The sequence below is a fragment of the Aythya marila genome (genome assembly GCF_965140915.1).
Source record: "Aythya marila genome assembly, chromosome: 1".
In the NCBI taxonomy this organism is placed as follows: domain Eukaryota; kingdom Metazoa; phylum Chordata; class Aves; order Anseriformes; family Anatidae; genus Aythya; species Aythya marila.
The window spans coordinates 206,766,337-206,786,804 of record NC_139042.1 but is presented as its reverse complement, the minus strand read 5'-3'; the positions used below and the strand labels follow the sequence as shown (position 1 = coordinate 206,786,804).

At 64.7% G+C, this 20,468-nt stretch overlaps 1 protein-coding gene across 7 annotated transcripts in view; it reads left to right on the top strand.

Annotated features, from left to right (window-relative positions):
• SBF1 (SET binding factor 1) overlaps positions 1 to 20,468 on the top strand; it is a 62,241-nt gene that overhangs the window by 23,145 nt on the left and 18,628 nt on the right. For all 7 annotated transcript variants that reach the window (XM_082771449.1, XM_082771447.1, XM_082771444.1 and 4 more), the window contains exons 2-11: positions 4,827 to 4,912; positions 10,265 to 10,402; positions 10,525 to 10,653; positions 13,200 to 13,310; positions 15,951 to 16,056; positions 16,535 to 16,667; positions 17,886 to 17,994; positions 18,923 to 19,036; positions 19,692 to 19,769; positions 20,240 to 20,353. In XM_082771449.1, coding sequence (XP_082627575.1) covers positions 4,827 to 4,912; positions 10,265 to 10,402; positions 10,525 to 10,653; positions 13,200 to 13,310; positions 15,951 to 16,056; positions 16,535 to 16,667; positions 17,886 to 17,994; positions 18,923 to 19,036; positions 19,692 to 19,769; positions 20,240 to 20,353 — 1,118 coding nt within the window. The remainder of the gene's footprint in view (positions 1 to 4,826; positions 4,913 to 10,264; positions 10,403 to 10,524; positions 10,654 to 13,199; positions 13,311 to 15,950; positions 16,057 to 16,534; positions 16,668 to 17,885; positions 17,995 to 18,922; positions 19,037 to 19,691; positions 19,770 to 20,239; positions 20,354 to 20,468) is intronic.

Here is a 20,468-nt window from a genome sequence, read left to right as displayed (position 1 = left end):
TGGGAGGAGCAGGAGGGGACAGCACGAGCCCAGCGAATGCCACCACCATGGCTGGCTGCCCGGCGGGCCGTGCCCTCAGCAGTGGCATCGTGCTCCCGGGGGGCCACGGTGGCTTTGGGGCACGGGTGGGCTTCTCCCCGGGGGAGCTGGGACCGCGCAGGGGCAGGGAGGAGCGGGGCAGCTCCATCCTCAGCACCGCACACAGCCCTTTTGTGCTCCCCCATAGCAAAGCCATTCTTCGTGCTGGTGTCATAAATATGTAACGGGGGAACACTGCAGTTATTGTGTCCCGGGCAGACACTCGCCGTGTTGTTCGGGGCTGCCGTGCCCTCCGGTGCGCGGGGTTTGGCCGGGCTGGGACCTCCGCTCCCCACCCTGGTCCCGGGGCAGCCGCGGCCACCGGTGGTGGGGCTGGGGCTGGGGCTGTCCAACGTGCTGGGGCAGCCCCCAGGGACCTGGAGGGGTGATGTGGACCAGGGGGGGCGATGCTCCCGCTGCTCCCTGGGGCCACCGCAGCAGCACAGCACCCCAAGGCGGCCGGGACCTGGTTGGGTTTAGGAAGCACTGCCCCGCTCATGGCTCGGCACCTTTCTCTGCAGGCACCGTACCTGCTGTCTTGCCCTGGGGTTGTACAGGTGGCTTTTGGCTCACGGCAGCCTTCAGACCCCTCCTGTCCCTTAGGGCAGCCCCGACCCGAGGGGGAGCAGCACCCCGCTCTCCGTTCCGCAGGGGTGCGCCCGGTGCTCCTGCAGGTTGCACAAAGTCTCGTGCCGTTGGGAACGTGGTGCTGCACATCACTGCGGGTCTCTCGGGGTCCTGCACCCTGCTCCCAGCACAGAGCTGCCTGCTGTCCTGCTGGATCCCAGGAGCACAGGGACACCGTGCCATCCTGCTGGATCCCAGGGGTGCAGGGACACCCTGCCTCCAGGTACCGGGGTGCTGGAGCCGTGGCTGCTCTCAGGTCCCATGCACCAGGCCTGAAATCCACCTCGTGCTGTCCACGGTCTCGCTGCCACCGGTCCCTTGGCTGCCTCCTGGGGCTCACCTTGGTGTCCAGGCACCAGCTGTGAAGTTGCAGGGCACTGAGGGAGAAGCAGGGCTGTGGCTTGCAGGATCAAGTTCCGAACCCCTGACTTCCCCCTGATTCCTTGCACAGTTTGGTGAACCCCCAAAGCTTCTCCCGGAGGAGGAGTTGATGTCCGTGGTGTCCCTGTGGTGTCCCTGCCTCTTGTGTGCCTTTGTGCTGACCCCCGTTGGCTGCGGTGCTTCGTCTCCTCCGCTCAGCGTGATGAATCCCCTCGTCTTGGAGGAAACTCTGGGGCCAAGGGGGTGAACACAGGAGCCTCAGTGTGAAGTTTGTATGAGGAGGACCTCAAAGGAGCTTCCTCCTGAGGCTGAAAGGAAGAAATGAGAAGGGATTTGGCTGGAACCTGTCTCCAAAGCTTCTCTTCTGGGGTGAGGCCTGACGGGCAACGCAGGGGAAATGAGAGCCAGAGATGACGGCCGGTAAGGATTGTGTCTGAAAGTGAAACAGCAGGAGTGGTGCTGGGGTGAAAAAGGAGGCTGCTTCCTGCTGGGGGAGCTGGGGAGGGGACCCGTGCAGCTCCCCGGGCTCTGCAGGAGACACATCCCTCCCCGCTGTGCCCACTCCGACCTGTGCAGGGTCCTGCAGCGACGTCCCCCATGGCTGTCGTGGCTGCGGCTTGTCCCCTGCCCTCCTGCTGGGCAGAGAGAAGGGGGGCACTCGTTGTAGTGCCTCCAAGAGCTAGAGTGGCTTTTCTGGGCAGCTCGGTGCCGCTCAGCAGGCTTGGGTGTTGGCAGAGGGCACGGTGCCTGCGGTGCTCCGGCCGAGGGCGAGCCTGCAGCCCGCAGCCGAGCGTGCCGCGGGGAGCTGCTGGTGCCTGGCCAACCTCGTGCGGGTCGCAGCCTTGGGCTGCTGTCCCGTGCTCCAGATCTTTTGTGCTTGGCCAGCAAACAGGAATCGGGGAGCTTCCTGCTGCCGCTTTCTCGCTGCGGGCTCCTGCAGCCCGGTGCTCTTGGCCCGTGCTCAGCCGGGGCCGTGCCGCTCGCCGCTCGCTGCTGCGCCTCGCCTGCTGCTCGCTTCCTTCCCCAGCCTCCTCGCAGCAGCTGAACGCGGCGTTCTGCTTGCTTCAGTGCCAGCCATCCTGGACACTCAGGTGCTCGTTTGGTCCACACATTTGCCTGAGCACTTCCCCACGGTGCCTGCTTTCCCCAGGCCCTTTCCGTGCCGTTTCTCACCGGCCACCGCGTGGCAGCGGTGCCAGATTCTGGCCCTGCAGGTGGAGCTGAGCGCGGCAGAGAGGTGCTGGCACGTTAGTCACAGCGGGGCAGCAGTTGATGCAATAGCTCCTGCTTCTTGCGGGGTGATTGCCCAACGCTGTTTCACCCTCCTCGTGGCCTGGCGAGGGTTATCTCGGTCGCTGCTTGCTCCGGGAGCACCACGAGCAGCCTGCGGGCAGCCCCGTGCCCGCCTCCATGGCACGGCGCGGGCAGGTTTGGACCCAGTGGGGGCTGAGCACCTCGTGGTGCTTTAAAACAGCTGAGCTTGAACCAATTTCAGCTGTGAGATGCCGGGGAGCAATTTGAAGCTCCTAATGACCTTGGGAGCGATGTCTGAGTGCTCTGGAGGCTGAGCACGGGCTGTGCAGTGCTGGGGGACGCAGGCAGGGCCCTGGGCTGCAGGCACGGCCCTGGGAGGAGCTGAGCCAGCCACGATCCCCTGCATGGAAGTGTTTCTTCAAGTTCCCTCATGCTGCTGTCACAGCGAGGGGCAGGTCCAAGTGGATGGAAACACTGCTGCGAGCTTCCTGCCGGCAGTGCCAGCCTGGAGAGGTGCGCAGGGGCTGGGGGCAGCCTCCAGGCCGGGGGGACGGGGCTGCAGGGCCCTGGGGACGCTCCGGGAGCAGGGCACAGGGCCCCTGAGCGCAGCCCCGGTCCGGCTGTTCCGCTGGGCACTGGGGCTGAGCTGCTCTCGTCCCAACACTCAGCGGTGTCAGGAGGAAGGGGAGCGGTGGGGAGCTTCTCGCTCGGCCACAGCCCTGGCTGGGCTGGGAGCTGCCTGCCCCGGGAGAGTGTCCCCAGCGTCCCCAGTGTCCCCAGCGTGCCAGCGTGCCTGCCCGGGCCTTGAGGTCACTGGGTTGTGGTGCGTCAGCTGAGTGTTTAACTTTTTGCTTATTTAGAGTTTCCTGTATTGTGATAAGATCTCATAAACTTCCAAATATAACCCGACACGGATCCCGGGCGTCGCAGGCTGCCCCAGGAGCAGCGGCCAGGTGTCACCTTCGGTCCCGCGGCCGTTCCTGCGCGGAGGAGCCGGCAGGAAGGAAGGAGAGGAGCGCGGCAGCTGCGCCAGCGCCCGTTCACACGCACACGTGCCTTCCCGGGACGGGGAGCAGAAGAATCGGCGAGCCGGGCCGGCTCCGTGCCGCAGGAAGGGCTGCGCTGATGGAACAGCCCGATAGGCAGATGTGTGCCGGGGCAGGGAGCAGGAGGCAGGGTCGGGCTGCCCGAGGAGGGACCGAGGGGAGCGCCGGACGGCTCGGCACCGACGGCTGCTCAGAGTTTGTGGGCCAGGCCGGTTGGTGGTGCTGGCAGAAGGAGCTGGGGCGCATGGAGGGCACACCTTGCTAAATAACGTGCTGGAGAAGCCCGGGGGCTGAGTGCCCTCTTGCTCCAAGATCTGCTGGAGCGACCTCTCCATTCGTGCTGTCCGTGCAGCCCCGCAGTGCTGGAGCAGGCAGCCCTCACGGTGCTTGGTGCCACCGCTGCGCCAGCCCTGCCCGAGGGACGGGCGAGGGGGATTCGGCCAACGTGCCGCCTGGCACTATTTTCTTCACAACTTGGCACTGACCTTTCCATTTCGGTCCTCGGGCTATAAGTGGCATCTCTTCTGATGCCGTCTTCTGCTAAATTCAGCTGTGGCTGGCCGGTGGTGAGCGGGGTGGTGGAGACAGGTCTGGGTGCCCAAAATATCCCGCCGGCGGCGCGCACCTCCCGGCGCGGCTCCTCCCGTGACGTGGCCCCACAGGCTTGGGACGTCCCTGCCAGGAGGAGAGGAGGCGTCCGCTGGGACCCCCGGCGGGTCCGTGGGCTGGGGCCACCCCTCCGCCAGCGCCCTGGGTACCTTCCTGCAGCTCCGTGCCCTGGAGCAGGGATTTACGGTGTGTAAGCTCATAGCTGAGGGGACGTGGGCAGTGCCAGGCCACATCGCTGGCCTCACAGACAGCTCCAGGAACGCAGCAGGAGTTACAGGAGCCTCAGTGGGGTTTTGCTGCTGCTTCAGGCCCTCCGGGTGCCTCCTGGAGCGCTGGCCTCGTCCCTGCTGTGCCCGGCTCCGTGCTTACGTGGCCAGCTCGGGCAGGGGGCGAGTGGGGGACGCTCGTTTTGCTGGGTTCATCCGGGGGAAGGTGTGGGTGGCCTTCAGCAGCGGGGTGGGCTTCAGGTGATGTAAAGCCACGGGGCAGCTGCGGGCCCCAGGGGAACCCGAAAATGAAACGGAGCAGCTCGGTTCCATTGTTCGGGGAAAACGTCGAGTGCCAAGTTGCAGATAACGAGCAGTGGCAAGGAGGAAGGAAACCAAGGGTAAACTTGGCCGGAGATCTGCTGCACTTCTGCTGTGCCAGGTTGTGCATCCCCAGAGCTGCTCGGGGCTGTTTGCTCCTGTGCCAGGGCACACGTGGCCGTGCCCATGGAGGGGCTGGGGTCGCTGCTGCGCTGCCGTGTCCGTGGGGGTGTCGTGCTGCTGGAGCTCTGCCTGGCATCCCCAGGAGGCTGCCTGCCCTCTAACCCTCCTCTCCTTCCTGCAGGCAGCGGGGATGGACAGGGACAGATCCTGCAGCGCTTCCCCGAGAAGGACTGGGAGGACAACCCCTTTCCTCAAGGCATCGAGCTGGTGAGTGTGCTGCCCTTCGGGGCTGGGGCCCGGGCTGGCTGTCCCACTACGGCCCCGCACTGCCCCAGCAGAGAGCAGCACCCACCCACCCCAACGCAGCCCTGGCAGCGGTGGGTTTCGGCGTGCCCCCACTGCTCCTGGCCACGCTTCCCTCGGGAGCTGCGTGGATGAAGCTCCACGTCCCCGTCCCCAGCAGCGGGGCTCATCCATCGGCAGAGCTCTCCCAGCACTGCCCAGCCCGGGCCGGTGGGGGCTCGCCCTGCTGCAGGGCTGGGTGTGCTCCTCTTGCATCCGCCGGGCCAGGGGTGGGGGCCCTGGATCCCTCCCCCAGCCCTCCGGCCGCTGCCGTGCAGCCCTTTGAGGTTGCGATCGCCGCTGGGTCGTACCCGGAGCGACACACCCAGTCTAATTTGGCGCTGCGTGGGTTCTTCACAAACCAGCTTTTAGCTAATCAAGGATAATAGGATTGTTCTCCTCGGTTTCTAAATTTGAGCAGGAGTTCTTTTAAAACCCTTCCCTGCTGCGTCGGGGCTGCCGCTCTGCTGGAAAGCAGCGTGGGCTCCGCGGGACCCCCTCACCACGAGGCCGAGGCCCCCTCTCGGCTGCGTTCCTCCTCCTGCAGCTCTTCCCTGGTCCTGGCTGAGTGCAGCGGAGCACAAACTGATGACGATGAAGTTTTAGAAGTTCATTTGCTGCCCTACGAGCGCTAGGATCCCTGAGCAGCCCTCGTGTTGGCCAGGGGAGCTGCGGGTTCCTGATGTAGAAGGGGACCCCATCGGGGTCACGCTGTCCCCAGGGCTTTGTCCCCTCCGAGCAGACGTGGGGCTGGGGTGGTGTGTGCTGGGCTCTGCCTTGCCTGTCTCTCCCACGGGCAGCACTTTGGGTGCACAAACCTCTGCTGGTGCCTGCAGGGTGCGGGGGTTTGACTGGGGTGGGCAGCCGAGCTCCCCCTGCTCAAAGGGAAAGGGGAAGAAAATGTGGAGAGGGTTGAGATAAGGACAGGGAGGCCACTCAGCGATTGCCGTCACGGGCAAAACAGACTCTGAGAAAGGAGATAATGAAGTTTATTGCCTGTTGCTCACAAGCTAGAGCAGTGGGAAACAAAAACAACCCCAAAACACCTTTCCCCACCCGCTCTCTTCCACCTCCTCCCCCGAGCAGCGCAGGGGCCTGGGGCCTGCAGTCAGCCTGCAGCGCTCTTCCTCCTCCGCTCCTCCTCGGTCCCTCTGTGCCCCTGCTCCCCGTGGGGTCCCTGCCATGGGATGCCGTCCTTCCCCAGCTGATCCCACATGATCCTACTGACCCACAGGCTGCAGCTCTTCAGGAACTGCTCCCACACGGCTCCGTCCCACGGGGTCCATCCCCCAGTCCCAAACTGCTCCAGCACGGGGCCCCCACGGGTGGCCGTTCCCCCCAGCCCCCTGCTCCTGCCTGGGCTCCTCTCCACGGGCTGCAGCGTGGAGATCTGCTCCGTGTGGGACCCATGGGTGCAGGGGGACAGCCTGCTCCACCAGGGGCCTCTCCACAACCCCCAGGGGAACTTGTGCTGCCTGCCTGGAGCACCTCCTGCCTCCTGCTGCACTCACCTGGGGGCTGCAGGGAGGTTTCTCACTCCTCTCTCTCCCAGCTGCTGTTCCCCAGTGTTTTTTTTCCCTTTCTTCAATCTGCTCTGGCCAGCAGCAGGCCCCTTTTCTGACACAGGTCAGCTTCTGGCCTCTTCTCACAGCAGCCACCCCTTTGGCCCCCACTACCCAACCCTTGCCACGTGAACCCCCTGCCCAAGGGGGCTGCCGACGTGCTCCGGGTGTCTGCCAGGAGCGAGCAGCTCGGGGCTGGACACGTCTCCTGGTCCCTGCTCTCATCTCGGGTGCTCTGCTCGTGGAGCTCCTCCGTAGCTGCCACGTGGCGCTGCGTGCCACCAGTCCTCGGGACCGCCGGTGGGAAACCTTCTTCCTATTTACTGTGTGCTCCCCGTAATCCCAGCGCACTCCTGGACGTCGCTATTTACTTTGTCTGAGGCAAAAATCTGTATTATTTTTCTGGTTCGCGTTTCCTTGTTGTCTGCAGGGGACTTGGGACCTGTGCCAAGAAAGAGGAAAGCTGCGCTTTTTTCCCAAGGGCCAAACTGTCCAGCCAAAAAATCTGCGGAATTTAAACAATTGAAGCCTCGTCCTGTTGGGAGCCTTGGGGTGGCTCCGAGGCTTTCCAGCAGTCGCCGGGAGGCTCGTGGCCGAGCAGCACGCAGGGCTGGCAGGCAGCGTGGGGACACCGGGCAGCCCCCACTGGTAGCCTTGTGCCCCCCGGTGCCGTCCCTTCTGTGCCCGACTGCTCCGAGGAGCACATTTTCGGTGTCTTAGGGAGCAGGAATTGAGGAATTGGCAGCTTCTGCCCCAGCTCGCTGACAGCATTTCCAAACAAAAATTGTTTTTTTTTTTTTTTGTTTTTTTTTTTCCTGGTGGAAGCTGCTCCAGAGGCACAGGATGTGAGTGCTTCCCCGTGGCAGCACCGCTCCTCTCCAAGCACAGGCCGAGGACAGCAGGACAGCCTTTCAGTAAAGAATTTATTCCTAACATCCAACCTAAAACTCCCCTGGCACAACTTAAGCCCATTCCCCCTCGTCCTGTCACCAGGCACGTGGGAGAACAGACCAACCCCCACCTCGCTACAGCCTCCCTTGAGGTACCTATAGAGAGCGATAAGGTCGCCCCTGAGCCTCCTCTTCTCCAGGCTGAACAAGCCCAGCTCCCTCAGCCGCTCCTCGTAGGACTTGTTCTCCAGGCCCCTCACCAGCTTCGTCGCCCTTCTCTGAACCCGCTCAAGCACCTCCATGTCCTTCTTGTAGCGAGGGGCCCAAAACTGAACACAGTACTCGAGGTGTGGTCTCACCAGAGCTGAGTACAGGGGGACGATCACCTCCCTAGCCCTGCTGGTCACACTGTTCCTGATACAAGCCAGGATGCTGTTGGCCTTTTGGCCACCTGGGCGTCGAGGTGCGCGTTGTGGCCAAGGGGGAACGCTGGCAGACGCCAGCTCGGGAGCTGGTGCGTGCTGGCAGAGATGAGACGCTTCCTGCGTTTCCTCTTGGCACCCATGTGCTGGAGAGCATCAGGGCTGCTGCTGCTCCCCGGGGTGAAGCAGTGAGGGCCTTTTGTTTTCCGACCACAAGGTAATTGCCTGTGTGTTGGCAGCTGCAGCCTCCTCGTTCGGGTAACAGAGCACGGGGCTGTGCAGCCACGCGCCGCCGCCGGTCCTGGCCCTGGCAGGGGGCTCGGTGGGGCTGCGTTCTGGGGGTCTCGGCCCCCTGCGGGCTGCACAGAGATGTCCTTGGGCACTTTGCTCCTGTGCTGTGATGAGAGCTGAGCCGAGCTCCTCTGCCACTTCGGTCTGGACCCATGGACTGTGGGTTTGCAGTGCTGAGAGCGAGCAGAGCCACCGGTGGCTGTGCTGGGCTCGGCGAGGAGCGAGCCGGCTGCTGGGGCTGGGGGCTCCCCGTGCCTCCCCTCCTGCTGGGTGGTGTGGGCTCTGCCCTCCCCTGGCCTCACGGGGTGGATGTGAAGGATCCAGGGGTTGTCCTGGATCGCCATAGACAAGATGCCCCCAGATAGATCCTTGCAGACCTGGGGAGGGCCTGCAGCACCACCAGTGAAGGAGAAGAAGTGAAGGAGTAAAGCGGAGCTGTGGAGAACAAGGCTCAGCAAGCAGACAGGCACAGGGGCACGAGAGGATGGCTCTGTTGCTGAAGATGCTTCTGGCTGCGCTAGGCAGAGTCTGCACAGCCCAGGACACGGCTCTGTCTTGCTGTGAGACCTTCCTGCAGACGTGAAGGCTGAGGAGCAGCCCGCCTCGGGTGCTGGCCCTGCAGAGCCGTAGGGGAAACGGGCACGGGGTCAGCGTCCTCCCGCTGCGGGTTTGGGTGAGGCAAGGCCCCGGGCTCACCTCCTGCAGGGATCATTAATTCTGCCTGGGGGCCCGTGGCTTTGTCCTCCTGTGCTTGTGAGCTCCGTGTGGCCCAGCTCCACCACAGTGCTGCCATTTGGGCACCAGCCCCGGGGCGCTGCTGTTCTTACCCCCAGCTGGTCTACACCCACGGAGAAGCTGAATCCTTCCCCATGTGCCATGGAGAAGCTGAATTGCTGTTTGTCCCTTCGTAAGGACCGAGCTCGACACAAGGCAGCGCCCATCAGACCTCTGCTTTGTGGGGATTTGTGCACGATAAATGGCTGAGGATCACTGTGTGCATCGGGCTGCAGCAACGCCGTGCACGGCTGGTACCCAGCAGCAGGAGCTGGGCCCTGGTGCTGTGCTTCCAAGCAGCCTGTGATGTTTTGAAGCTCTTCTCGTTCCTCTGCCCCAGCACGGCTCAGTTCAGAGCCTCCCACGGCAGGATCAAGGTCTGGGCTCCGGTGCTGAGCTGGGGCAGATCTGTAAGCCCACCTGAAGACCCTCAGGCACGCCCCTGTCCGTGTGGCACCGTCGTTGCCCTGCGCCCATTTAGCGGTGCCGTAGCTCCCAAAAGAATGGGTCCGAGCTGCCTCGGCACAGGGGGCAGCTTTATGGGGTCAGCGGAGCAGGGCCCGTGCCCAGCGGTGGTGGCAGTGGTGGTGGTGGTGTCCTCGTGCAGTTTTCCACGGGGAGCAGTCCAGGGGATGCAGATTGCTCATCCCACGGCCTGAGAAATGGCACGCTCAACCCCTGGCACCCAGGCTTTCAGCAGCGAGGGCTGGAGCTGGCGTTTGTGCCCGTCCGGCCCTGTGGCCTTCCCACTCTCAGCCCCCGTTTTGCTGAAATCGCCTCGTCCTCGGGGCTGCCAGGCTGTGCCCGCGGAAGCTGCCGCGTTTTCCTGCTCTCCAAGCACTTTCTGTGGGGTCCCAAAACTACCGGGAATTTTCCAGCGCCAGCACCAGCCAAACGCGGATGCTGAGAAGAGGAAATGCAGAAAAATCCCTTGAGATTTTGAAACCCCGCGGGGAGTTCTGGGGCTGGAATTACCCGCTGGGCCGGGAGGGTGTTTGGGAAGTCCCCAGGAACCAGCCAAGCCGCGCGCTGCAGCGTGGAGCAGCCCCGGGTCGGCGCTCCCGGCCCCGCAGGAGCAGTGCCCCCTCCCGGAGCGCTGTGCCCGCACCCCGGCCTCACCCCACAGCCCCAACAGAGCCCCACAGCCCCAGCCTCACCCCATACCCTGACCTCACCCTGCACCCAGCCTCACCCCATCTGGAGGAGCTCCCAGCACGGATCCTGCAGGCACCGCTCCCGATGCGCAGCTCAGCCCCAGCCCCGTGCCAGCTCTGGGACAGGCACGGGGTGGCAGCGGGTCCCGGTGCTCACCCCCTTCCCCTGCTCTCTCTCTTGCAGTTCTGCCAGCCCAGCGGCTGGCAGCTCTTCACGGAGAGGAACCCCCCCACCTTCTTCGTCGCCGTGCTGACCGACATCAACTCGGAGCGGCACTACTGCGCCTGCTTCACCTTCTGGGAGGCCGTGGAGAGCGCGCAGGTACCGCGGACTGCCGGGGAGGGTGCCTGGTGCTGCGGGTGCCTGGTTTTCCCCTGTTGGAAGAACCTGGGATTTGGGAGAGGGAGAGGTGTCTGACGTGGCTGATCCGCGTGTCTCCGCAGCCTCAGAGCCACCCCAGGAATGGCGAGGAGGAGGAAGAGTCGTCCTCATCTCCTGTTCAACCGGCGCAGCTCTTTGCTCCCAAAAGCCTGGTGCTGGTGTCGCGGCTGGACCACGCCGAGGTCTTCAGGGTAAGTCTGAAACGATCTGGGAGAGGGGAGACGAGGAGGAGCAACCTCAGTGAAGGCCTCAAGGTTGCAGGAGCTGCAGGAGGCCACGCAGCCCCCCAGTGCCATGTGCTGCCAGAGCCCAGCCTGCTCCCTGCGCCCTGTCCCATGGCACCACCGCGCTCGGCGCGCTGAACCCAAACGTCTGGCCACAGAGCAGCAAACCAGGGACCCGGCCACGCTGGGCAGCTGGTGGCCTTGACCCACTTCTGTTAATGCAAAAACCATGAAGCACAGCCTGTTCCTGCACAGCCTTTATCTTGACCATCTGCGTTTTCCTCAAACTCGTTGCATTACGTGGCTGGAAAAGGTTTGGGAGGGCACGGGCTGCGACCTGGCACCTTCCTAAAGCTCTGCCCTGCACGTGTGGGCAGCGTCCGCTGCTAGCCCAGGTGCTGCGCTTGTGGAGGGTGGCATTTTCCACCAGGCTGGGCTCTATTCTTCCTTTTTTCCCTCCTGCTGTGAGGATATCACTTCGGGGTAGCTGCCCCGTGCCTGCGTCTCTTGTTCCCAGCCTGCCCCGTGGGCACGGGCTGTTCCTTGGGGGTGCTCAGCCGCTGCGCCCTCCCGGTGGTAATAGCTGACAGGGAAAAATATCACTCCATTCTTCAGCCTGGAGCTGCTTCAAACAGACCTTGGGCTTCACAGGACCCCAGGGCAGCTGGGGCTGGCAGGGACGTCCTGCTGGGACCTCTGCTCCAACCCCTGCTGGAGCGGGGTCAGCTGGAGCCGGTCACCCAGGACCGTGTCCGGCTGGGTTTGAGCAGTGCAGTGACTGCAGCGTGTCGGGGCAGCCTGGCCACGCTCTGGCACCCTCATAGCAAGGCAGACCATGCACCTTGTACCTGTGTATGGTGCTGGGAAGGCGTCTGAGTGTACGTGAGGCCGTGCTGGCTGAGGGGTGGCAGGAAAAGACAGAGACCCTCCGGTGAGAGCAGTGACACCGGGACAGGAGGGAGCGTGAGAGCAGACGGGAGCTGGGACACAAAACCCATTCCCCTCACCAGTTGTGTCCTGTGTTCGTCTTCACGTCAGGGATGAGCTGTGCCTTGTCCAGCCCCCCGTGGAGCTGAGACTCCCCAAAACGCAGGAGCTGCTCGTGGCTGGGGTCTGGGAGGGCAGAGCGAGGTCAGCCGGGCCGCCGCGCCTGCCGCACGGGGCAGGAGCAGGTTGTGCTGGGGATGTTTTTGGAGGAAAGTGGGTCAGCTCGCTTATTGCCCAACACAGACGTTTCCTGCAGCAGCGCCTGGAGCCTGGCTGGCACCGCTCCCAGCTCGATGTCTGCCTACCTGCCCGCTCTGCCCCGCTGCCCTCGCAGGGAGGCTGAGCAGTGTTGGCATTGCTCTCCCAGCTGCTTGATGTCAGCGCTGCGTGCGTGTGCGTTACCCACCCCAGTGACTGCAGGGCAGCAGAGAGCCATGGCAGCACTGAGTTCCTGTGCTTTGGGGCCCTGGGGTCTGTCCCCCTGAAGCTACAACAAGAAGATCAGAAATGTCACTGGGATCTGCGAGGAGCCGTGGAGCTGGGTCGCTGTTGCAGTTTTGTTTTCAGCGGCGTTCGCTGCAATCCTTGCTGCTCCCTGCCCCTCCCAGCAGGAGGGGGACAGGTGAAACCTCACGGTTTGCCCCTCGGTTGAGCGGATGAATTTCATGACTCTGAAGTGCAGCCTGGTGCTTCCCCAGCACACGGCTCATTGTCCCGGCCCCTTCTGGTCTCTGCACAGCCCCAGACCTCGCCTGTTCCCCCTCGGTCAGCGTGATGCTGGGCTGGGGTCGTGGTCCCTGCTCCCTCCGCTGCGTGGCCAGCAGGGCTGCCTGTGTCCGTGTGTCCATGTGTCCGTGTGTCCGTGTGTCCGTGTGTCCGTGGGCAGGCAGGAACAGGAACTCGCTTCTCACTCTGCCCCTTGCTGACCTCTCTCCTAAAGGCCCAGTGCCGGTGTCCTCTCTTCCTACCAACACGGAGAGATGGTTTGAGGAGAAAAAACAGAGTGCCTTGAAGACAAATTCCTCGAATTCCTGGTTTTATATCTTGTATTACTGTGGCTCTTCGTGTCCCAGCAGAGGACGTGTTGAACACGGCCCCGTGCCTGTGCCCCTGTGCAGGAGCCGATGCTGGCTCCTTGGTGTGTGCAGTGAGAAGAGCAGAGCCTGGCCCCAACAAGCCCTCGGTGACCAAGGGGACTCCTCCCTGTCCCTTGTTTGGGGTCTTTATGAGACTTGGTTAAACTCCACAGGGACCAGGAGTGCTCCCCCTCTGCCTGTGGAGCTCCTGAGCCCCAGCTCCCTCTGGAAGCAGGCTGGGCATGGGCTGAATGTCCTGACCCTGCCAATGAGGACTCACTGCAGGAAGCTCGAGGGGAGACCTCGAGCCCTGCACCCAGGGCTCAGCTGTCCTGGGATGTGCTCCCGTCTGGGACAGGCACTGGGAGGCTCAGGGAGCGGTGCCTGGGCTGGAGGCCCTCGCGCTGCGCCCTGCGCCGGTGCTGAGCCGCGCTCTGCTTCCCTCTGCAGAACAGCCTGGGCCTGATCTACACCATCTACGTGGACGGACTGAGCGTGTCCCTGGAGAATGTCATCGGGAACCTGCTGACGTGTACCATCCCCATCACCGGGGGAGCTCAGGTGGGTTGCCTGCCCGCGCCCCCTCCCACCTCCCCGTGCTTCTGCCTCGTGCGGCTCCCGCAGAGCGGAGGCACAGGGCAGGGATCAGCCCCTCGGCTGCGTCCTGGGCACTGAGCTGAGCTGGGCTGAGCTGGGCTGAGCTGAGCAGGGCTGCTGGGCCTGCAGGCAGCAGCTGGCTCCACGTGCTGGCTGCTGCCGAGCTGGCACTGCTGCTGGCACGGCGTTGAGTAGTGCCCGCGGTGCCTTCCCAAGTGCTCCTGAGTACAAACAGCAAAGCTCCGTGATTTGGAGCAGCTCAGCTCCTGCACCAGCTGAGGCCATCTCGCTGCTCCGCTTGCCGTGAGTAAGCAGCTTTGTGGTGGCTCCCTGCAGGAGGGAGAGCTGGATGGGCTCACCCCAGCTGCGTGGTCGCAGAGCCGTCTGTGCAAACAGCTGCCACGGTCTGCGGCTGCCCCTGCACCAGGGAGGTCTTGCTCCTCCACTCAGCCCTGTCTGATTGCACGGAGAGCTGCTCCAGAGCTGGTCACAGGCCGGCTGTGAGAGCGGGGACGAGCCAGCTCGAGGGAGACAGGCCAAGCAGGGCTCCTGGTTGCTAGATGAACGGCTCGGAGCTCTCTTCTCAAACCACTGGCTTGTGCCCATGCGTGGCCGGTGTCTGTGATTGTTGGACAGGGCTGGAGGAGCAACAGCCTTGCTTGTGCCCAAAGCGGGCCATCAGAAAGTGCCTCCCCTTCCCCCCTGAGCCGTGCGTTCCCCTTGTGCTGCTCCTGCTGCTCCAGGAAGGCCAGCTGGGCTGCAGGCCCACGCCAGCAGCAGCTGGGTGTAAGGGCTAATTGACGAGGAGATGGAAAAAGTGGAGAGCGCCCAGCTGGAGCCTGTGGCTGGAAGCACTTGGAGACAGCAGCGCAACCCCCCGGAGCTGTTTTGCCATGCTAACCCTTGGACGATCGCCACGGCTGTGGCACTTGTTCCTGCCGTGCCTTCGCTTCCAGCTGCTCAGCAAAAGGCAGCGTCCAATTCTGCGCCCAGGGGAAGGAGCTTTTGCAAGGCCCTGGCTGTGCTGCAGGTCCCCGCTGCCTGCAGGCTGAGGTTCTGCCACCACCCGTGACCCTAGGACCTTAGGGGACGGCCGCTCTTGCTCCCGTGCAGGTTCCTGGTGTGGGTGCTTTCTGCCGGGCAGCGCTGCCCCTTGGGCTGACTTTTTGGCCCAGCCTCAGTTCGGTGCTGCCCCAACAGCCCGGAGGCTGCGGGTCCTGGTGGGGGTGAGCTCTGCAGGGCTGCGTGCCGGGCACACCCCGCTCCTATGGAGCAGGAAGCAATCTGCTGCCAAAACCTGCGGGGCTGGGGCTGTGCCAAGCATCCCGGGCTGCGTCCGGCTATGGGAATGGGCAGCACCTCTCCTGCAGGAGCTGCCCGGGGCTGGCTGACTCCGTCTGGTTCCTCCCAGGTGGAGCCTGTCAGCAGCAGGCAGGGCGAGGAGAAGCCTCGCACCCGGGAGGTTTCTGGAGACGCCGTGGCTCAGTGAGCCGTGCGTTCTGGCACAGTTGTTGGTCACCTCCCGCTCCTTGCAGGATGGATCTGTGCCGTGGGGACAAGCAGCGTGCTGCAGGGAGGACAGTTTGTTGGTGGCTCTTCCCTTCCTGTGCTTCACCCGTTCCCAGCTGTGTCCCGGAGCTCTCCGTGTAGTCTCACTGCTTTCGCTTTGTCCGTGTGCACCTCTCCTCCTCTGAGGGTCCCTGCTCCGTGGCTGTGTGCGTGCCTCCCCTCTCCTGGCTGTGTCCGTGTGTTTCTAACTGACTGTGCTATCTCTGTCTGTCCCTATCTCAGCCTGACACGGACGACGAAGCAGCGGTACGCACACCTCTTCTTTCATCGGGTCTGTCTGCTCCTCAGCCACCTCTCCCTGCCCTGGGAGGGCTCGGGGGCCGTGCACCCTGCAGCTGGGTCCGTCCCCAGCGGGGGCACGGAGCCCTGGCCGTGCGTGGGGCTGTGCTCCGGGCAGCAGGGCTGCTGTGCTCTGCCTCCCCCGGGGGTTGTGAAAACCTGGCCTGCTGTGCTGGCAGAGCAGGTCAGGGGTGCTTTTTGTGGCCAGCCCGGCGTTCGGGGCAGGCTGCTGGGCTGCTGCGGTGGCGTGAGCTGAGCGGGGAGGTGGGTCGCGTGGCGAAACCTCCTGCTGCAGAGCAGCGTGTCCCTGGAGGGGAGTAAGGAGAGGAGCAAAGCGACCTGGGGCTGCCCTCGGCTCTCTGGGGAAAGGCTGAGGACCTGGGGGGCCTCCCAGTGCCCAGGGAAAAATTGCCCCAAGGGAGAAGACGTGGGGCTGCACCCAGCGTGCCCGCCCCAGCCCCTGCCCCAGGAGCCAAATGGGGCCAGCTCTGCTTGGATGTGGCCTCGCCTGGGGCTGCGCAGAGCTGGTGCAGAGCTGGTGCTGCGGCCCCTGCCTGGTGGCACCGGGGGGCACGGCGCAGGCGAGCTGCTCCTCGGGCACGGAGCTCCCGGAGAGCCCTCGTGAGCTGCAGCACGGCTCTGCCCCGCTCCTGCAAGTGCTGCCGAGGGCTCGGTCCTGGTGCAGGGCTCCGGGCTGCTGCCGGCGCTGTCCCCTCGCTCGGTGCAAGCCCTGGACACATCTGCTTTGTCTTGCAGAGGACGATCTCGCTGGGCGCGGGGGACCGGCAGGTGATCCAGACGCCCATCAATGACTCGCTTCCCGTCAGCAGCTGCAGCGTGGCCCTGCTCTTCCGTCAGCTCGGTGAGACTTCTCCCCGCGCCTCCTTCCCACCGGCTCCAGTGCCAAGGCCAGCAGAGCGCTGGGCTGCAGCTCCCACCACGGCCACAGCCCGGGGTGGGGGCTCGGGGCTGTGCTCCAGCTGCAGCCCCATCCGAGCAAGCCCAGCTCTGCCTTCCCCTCGGTGGGGAAGGGCCGTGGCTCTTCCCCAGCTGGGAGCAGGGCTGTGGCCAGGCCTCACCACGGGCATGCCAAGGGCGCAGAGCCGTGCTGCCCTGTCCTCGTGCCACCAACAGAGGGGTCGTGGCAGCCTCGGCAGAGCCCCCGAGCACCATCCCCAAGGGGGGTGACCCCGCAGTGGCTCCCTGCAGGACGTCAGCCCCTCTGCTGTGCACGGCATGGAGCTGGGAGCTGGGAGTGGGATCGGGCAGGGTGGGCTGTAAGGGGCCGTTCTGGGGCACAGCCCTCGTTCCTGAGTGCTCTTCTCTCCCTTCCTCCCCAGGGATCACCAACGTGCTCTATCTCTTCTGCGCGGCGCTTACTGAACACAAGATCCTGTTTCTCTCCAGCAGCTACCAGAGGCTCACCGACGCCTGCCGGGCTCTCCTGGCCCTCATGTTCCCCCTCAAGTACAGGTGAGGGAAGAGCCCTGCTCCCCGAGCCCTCCGCAGAGCTGGAGGCATCTGGGGCACCACAACCAGCCAGGCATTTGCCACCCCTTTGCTCCGTGCCCTGGCTGGCGGATCACCGCCTCTGGGGCACTGCCAACGTGGGGCAGGTGAACGCAGCGTGGGCAACGGGAGGGATTTGTTCTTGGCTGCGCTCACAGCTCCCCTCCTGGAGCCTCTGGTGTGCGCAGCAGTGAAACTCCCCGGGTGCCCCCAGCAGCGAAGGGCTGTGAGCTTCCCAGCCCTGCCTTTCCTGGGGCAGGGGAATCGGGCTGATAGCCCTGGGGGCAGGCAGCGAGCCCGGGGTGTGCTCAGAGGGGCTGGCAGGGTGCAGTGCCCCAGAGGCCGTCCCTTCCTCCCTTCCCCTGTCTCGTAGCTCCCCCTGTGCGGAGCCCTGAGCCTCTGGGCACCACTTCTGCGGGCAGCCCGGCCCCAGTCCCAGCCCCAGCGTCCCACAGGGCAGGGCTGGGTGCTGGGAGGCTTCCAAAGACCCTCGGGGCAGATCCTGCCCCCAGGATGGGGCACACGCACACAGAGCTGTTTCCAGTGTCCCGTGGGACAGCCAGCACCCTGCTCGCCCTCCTGGGGCCGTGGGGACGCAGCCCCCAGCCCGCCCGCTAGCTGCACATCCCCACATCCCAGCTCTTGTGGCTGCCAGCTCCTGTCGAGCTGTTTCCACCCTGGCCTGCCGTGTTCCCAGGCTGCAGAGGGGCTGTCTGCAGTCCAAGGAAAGCTTTCTGCTGGATTGCAGTCGTGGTGCTGGGAACCTTTCCCCCAGCCAGACTTGGGCTGTAACTCCAGGGCCAGGGAACGATCCTGGTCTGTGTCCACAAGCACTCAGGAACCTCGCAGAGCTGTGAGACGTGTGTTGCCTCGGGGGCTGACAGTGGCAGACGAAAATCTGCTTGGCTGGGAACGCGGCACCCCACAGCTCCGTCTTGCAAGGGGGGGGACCATTGGCTGCCGGGGAACAGAGAGAGGATGGGGGCAGGTCGCTGTGCTGCCTCCTCTTGTCCTAGCTCACAGACCCTGCTCGGGGACACGCCGCTGTGCTCCTGGCAGCAGAGCCAGGCTGGTGGGCTCTGCTCTGCCGGGGGGCTGCGTGGGGGGGTCAGGAGCTGGGCACCCAGCGGGGCTGCAGTGGCTGCAGCGATTTCACAGCTTTCCTGCTTTTTCTGCTTGCAGTTTCACGTACGTGCCCATCCTGCCCGCGCAGCTCCTGGAGGTGCTGAGCACGCCGACACCTTTCATCATCGGAGTCCACTCCATCTTCCAGTCGGAGACCCAGGAGCTGGTGAGGCCCCCCCTGCCCTGTCCTGGGGGGGCTGGGAGCGGGGACTGGTCCAGGGGAAGCAGTGGGGCCGTGTGCCAGGGGTCCCAGAGAGAGAAAACGGCCCCAAAAGGCGCCTGGCTCAGCAGGCTGAGCACCCAGCTTGCACCCGGCGTGCTGTCCTGGCCAGGCAGCTTGGCCACAAGCCAGGGGGGCTGCTTGGGGCTACCTGGGGCTGTTTGGGGCTACCTGGGGCTCCCAGGGGCTTCCTGGGGCTGCCTGGGCAGGGCTTACGTCTCCATCCGGCCAGCAGTGCCTGGGTTAACTGAGGGCTGGAGTTTGGAACTCAGCTGGCAGCTCTGGTCCAAGAGGCTGTGTTGGCACTTCAGCCTGACAGCCTTCAGTGCAGAAACTGAATTAAATCAAAGCATAATGAGCCTGATCCAAACTGAAACAAGCTTTTGTGCAGCCTCCCGAACGAGCTGGGAAGTGCCGTTTGGGCTAAGCGGGGCGGAGGACGAGCTGGGGCTGGCGTCGGTGTCTGTGTTCTCCATGAGACCTCTCAGCCAGCTGAGGAGTCTGATCCCACAAAGCCAGGATCGGTGACCCAGCCTCCCGAGCAGGGCTGCGTCCCTCTTCTTCCCTCTTCTGCCAGCTTTCCTCCCCTGCTGCTCCCTCAGACCCAGCTTGCCCCCTGTTTCCTGGGTGCCGTTGCCGTGGGCTCTGTGCAGCGGGGTGCGGGCAGTGCTGGGATTGTTCCAGCCATTGTAGTGCAAATATCTGGGTGCAGTGACAGTGGGTAGGGGAACATTGCTGCTGAAAGCCAGAGTGCTCTGGGCTTGCAGAAGACGGAGAGGAGACGAGCTGGGGTTCCCGAGGGCCTCCCCTCACTCGGGCTCCTTCCCCGTTAGCTCCCCATGGCCCCCTCTCATGCCTGTCCCCCCCCTTGCAGCTGGACGTTGTTATCGCAGACCTGGATGGTGGGACAGTGAACGTCCCCGAGTGCGTGCACATCTCCCTGCTCCCCGAGCCGCTGCTCCAGCAGACCCGGGAAGCCCTCTCCATGGTAAGTGCCGCGGCGTCTCCGCACCTCCAGGCCTGGGGGAGCGCGGGGGCAGCGGGCAGAGCGGAGCTGAGGGCAGGGCTCCTGCCTCGGGACCCCCCTGGCCACGCCGCACGGGACCTCTCCTGCTCCCGATGGCCTCTGCTGCGTGGCAGGGCTGCAGGGGGCTCCTCTGCCAAAGGTTTCTGGGAATCAGGTGGCTGGCTCCCAGCCCTGGGGCAGGAAGCAGCTGCAGCCCTGAAGCTGCTTTTCTGGCTGCTAGCGCGTTCCCAGAGCCTGCCGGCCGTGCGAGTGCGTGCCCGGGACAGCGCAGGCAAACAAAGGCTGGGAGCCTTGGCCTGGGGCCGGGGGGAGAGGGGCCGAGCTCTGCTACATGCGTGAGTCCCCCCGTGGCACGCGTTTCCCTGGCTGTGACAAGGACGTGGGGCTGGAGAGGCGGCCGCCGAGCTGTCCCTGGGCTGCTGCATCCATCCAGCCACGGGGAGCCCGTGGCACAGTGGGGGGGGGTCTGATGGCTGCTGGCTGCAGGTTTCGAGCCCCTCACACCTCGTCCGTGGGTCCTGCCGGGCTCCTGGGGAGCGCTGCTGCTCCGTGCCTGGCTGGGAGGACAGATCCGATCCCCGCGGGCTCGAGCATGCTTTGTGCCCTGTTTCTGCAGGTCTTGGACCCGGAGCTGGAGGTGGCAGATCTCGCCTTCCCCCCTTCCACCGTGTCTGCCTCTTCTCTCAAAATGCAGGTGAGTGCAGTGGGAAGAGGGGAGGCGCAGGAGCAGAGAGCCCCTGCGGGCACCGCGCTGTGCGGGCACGGAGCAGGCTGGCACAGAGCAGGCTGCCCCGCGCTCAGCACCGCTGCCTCTGCAGGTGGGGGCTCAGCACGCTGCCCCCAGCCCCAGGACGTGCTCCGACCCGGAGCCAGCAGCACTGCCAGAGGGGGCTCAGCACTTGCTGTGCAGCACTGCCCTGCTGGGAGCAGCACCTGGGGTCCCGGGGCTGCGAGCTCCTTCCTCCGTGTGCGGTGTCAGGGACACTGTGAAGGGCAGAGCACGGGGGATCCGTCTGCCTCTCCCTTTTCCCTTGAACCTTTGGGTTTCCTGCCCTGCTCAGCAGAGGCCAAGCCTGACATGTGGCTCGGGTCTTGGGTGGAAACTTCTGCCCCGCTTGCTGGCTGCTCCTCGCCCCTCTGACCGCGCTGCGTCCCTGTTCGCAGGACAAGGAGATCCGGGCCGTCTTCCTTCGCTTGTTTGCACAGCTGCTGCAGGGCTATCGTTGGTGCCTGCACATCATCCGCATCCATCCCGAGCCCGTCATCCGCTTCCACAAGGTACGGCCAGGGCAGGAGCACGCGGGGTGGTGGGAGGGCAGGAAACCTGGGGGCTCAGCCAGCAGGGGTGGGCAGGGGACGGGCAGGGGACGGGCAGGGGACGTGGTGCTGCAGG